Source organism: Microtus ochrogaster, linkage group LG5 (genome assembly GCF_000317375.1).
Source record: "Microtus ochrogaster isolate Prairie Vole_2 linkage group LG5, MicOch1.0, whole genome shotgun sequence".
In the NCBI taxonomy this organism is placed as follows: domain Eukaryota; kingdom Metazoa; phylum Chordata; class Mammalia; order Rodentia; family Cricetidae; genus Microtus; species Microtus ochrogaster.
In genome coordinates this window covers 2,105,030-2,107,863 of record NC_022031.1, presented here as the reverse complement: position 1 = coordinate 2,107,863, position 2,834 = coordinate 2,105,030, and the positions used below count along the sequence as shown (strand labels likewise).

Sequence of the window (2,834 nt, the reverse complement as noted above, 5' to 3'; positions counted from 1 at the left end):
TAAATAAATAAATAAATAAATAAATATGCCCTGACTAAGTTGAGAAAGAATGGAGTTGATTTGAGCTGAGATTTTTGAAACTCTAAAACTATTGCATAGGGACTGGCTAGTTCTTTGGCAAGGAGAACTGATGAATTCATTGCCAATTTGGTTGGAAAAACTAATGGACTAAATCACCAAAGCTATATTAAGCCTGTGCATTCAACAAGGCAATGTAGACTGTAGCTCCTAGAATTTTTCTGTGAAATGAATGTAGGGCCTTAAGACTGCGTTTGAAAATGAGTATTTGCAGTCACAGAAGATTGCATGCCTCACATCCATCCTCCAAGGCAGTTTGGGTCTGGCTGTTTCCTAAGAGCACGTCTCATTAATAGGAGAACTGTTCCCTCAGCACATTTTCTAGTGATTATTCTGCAAGCATAGTCTCTAGGGACAGCTTTCCTAAGACAGCGCTCCCTTGTGGAGATGTAGGGTGGAGTGTCTGTCAGTTGACACATCGGCCGTGTGTTTTCCCAGCACCCCTGTCCTCATTCACCTAGAGTATTCGCCTATTAATTCTAGGCTGATTTTCTTGGTGTCCAGCTGGCTGTTCTATGTTAATGCCTAGATAGGGCTCTGATACAGTTGGTCCATTACCATACTTGATCATATTTCCTGTGCTTTTTATTTAACTACCCTCCAGTATGCAAATGTAATCTTTAAATTATGTTCTGATAGTAAAACTTGCTTTCTGTATGGGTGAGCACTCATCCCAATACCGCTTATAAAGTGTTCACCTCCGTCACTAGTCAAGACTTCCTGTCTCATGAGTCATTCATCTGGCCTGTTCGAAGCCAGTCAGTCAGCTTCAGTTAGCTATCTCCTCCTGCCAGTTCTGTACAGGCAATTATAGTAGCTTTAGAAGCTTAGAGTCCAAAGAGCAAAGGTTCTCACTCATGTTTGTTTGTTTGTTTGTTTGTTTTCAAAGTTGCCTATTCATTCTTCCTTGTGAATTTGATAATCAGCTCATGAATTCCTTGAAAATCCTATTGCATTTTACTTGGGAATATTCTTCAATAAAGGTTTTATTACTTTTCTCCTTTAAATTCCAAGACATCATTAATTTCAATAATTCTGTTAGTAGTTGCTGTTTTATAATCTAAATTTTTGTTATTGAATTGTTGGATTTTGTATGTTTATGTCACATCCCTACTGTATTTTTGTAGATCCTTTTGAGTTGTCTGCATATCTCATTGTATCCTTACAATACTGATAGCCAGTTTTTTCCTACTGGTCTTTAATATTGTGCATGGCATTTTTCTGTATTATTGTGCTTGCTAATATATCCTTAGAGATAAAGTGAAACCATCATAGCAGGCATACTTTGCACTTCTTCCTAACCTTGAAGAAACTGTGACATCATGAAATGTTTTCTGTAAGCTGTTGGTAGCTGTGGTTTGTTCACTTGTTACTGTCTCTTCGTGGGTTAGGAAGTTATTCCTAGTTTGCTAGATTGTAGGGTGTATGTATCTGTATCCTGTTGATGGTTTTATTACATACGTAAGGATAACTTTGTGAGCGGTCTTTAATCAACATGAATTATATTCATAGATTTTCAAATGATAATTATTTGCGAGAGAAAATTTCATGGCGGGGTGGAGGGCAGCGTTCAATGCAGGGTTTCTCTGTGTAGCTTTGAATCTCTTCTGGAACTCGCTCTGTAGCTCAGGCAGGTCTTGAACTCACAAAGATCCACTTGCCTCTGTGTCCTGAGTGCTGGGATTAAAGACATGCACCACCACCACCCGACTGAAAATTTCATTTTTAATTGCTGAATTTAGATAATGATTTTGTATCAAATTCCTGAGTGTATTGTTATTCTTTCTATCTACTGTTGAATCTGGTGTTAGGATTATTTCGGTTTCCTAAGGTCAGGAATCATTCCTTTCTCTGTTTTTCAGAGCTACTTGAATACTGTTAAGAGCTTTTGTTATTGGAGTCTTCTTAGAACTTGTCTGAAAGACTAATTTGACTGATAATTCCTTTAGTTTATCAGATATAATAACCGTTTCTATTGTTTTTAATAAATGACTATAGTTTATTCAGATTATACTTGGGAAAAAAAGTTTTGTGTTTCTTATAGAAATCAACAGCTTTTATGATTTTAAAAATAAAGCCATGTATTACTATTCTTCATTTTCTTACACGATATTCTATTACTTTATCTGTAATTATACATCTACTCTCAGTGCTCCCTACTGTGATTATTCTCAAGGAAGAGAATTTACAAGTACCCCTGTGCAAGGGAATTACAAAATAGCAGTAATCTAAAAAGATAAGCATAACGAAGAAATTGCTTGAGTTTTTATATGTATTTCTTTAATATCTGTGTTCCTCTTTAGTAATGTTTATAAAAGGGTACTGCTTCAGTACATAATTTGTCTTTGCCTGCATGTTCTTTATAAGGCATTCTGTGAGACTTTAGAAGAGACAAACTACCATTTACAGAGAGAACTACTGGAGAAGCAAAAGGAGGTGGAGTCCCTGAGGAAACTGCTCGGGGAGAAGCAGCTTCACATAGACACTTTAGAGAGCAGAATGAGGTGGGTCAGGGCACATTCCCTCCAGTCCCGCAAGCTGACTCCTCACATTCTAGGCCCAGTGGCCTTTAGATCTGAATGTGACCTAAGAAATTTCTGATTCTCCATGGCCTGGGCTCTTGGCCTACTTTCTTGTAAACCGATTGGATGTAGGAGGCTGAACATTTCAGGATGAGAACCCTCAGGAGATAGAACTCTGACTGTTGAGAAAGTGAAGTGCTTTCATGTTATCGATGTAACATGACGTACTAACTT

At 37.5% G+C, this 2,834-nt stretch overlaps 1 protein-coding gene across 3 annotated transcripts in view; it reads left to right on the top strand.

Annotated features, from left to right (window-relative positions):
• Snx16 (sorting nexin 16) overlaps nt 1-2,834 on the top strand; it is a 23,805-nt gene that overhangs the window by 18,434 nt on the left and 2,537 nt on the right. For all 3 annotated transcript variants that reach the window (XM_005361816.2, XM_026786677.1, XM_026786678.1), the window contains exon 7: nt 2,446-2,582. In XM_005361816.2, coding sequence (XP_005361873.1) covers nt 2,446-2,582 — 137 coding nt within the window. The remainder of the gene's footprint in view (nt 1-2,445; nt 2,583-2,834) is intronic.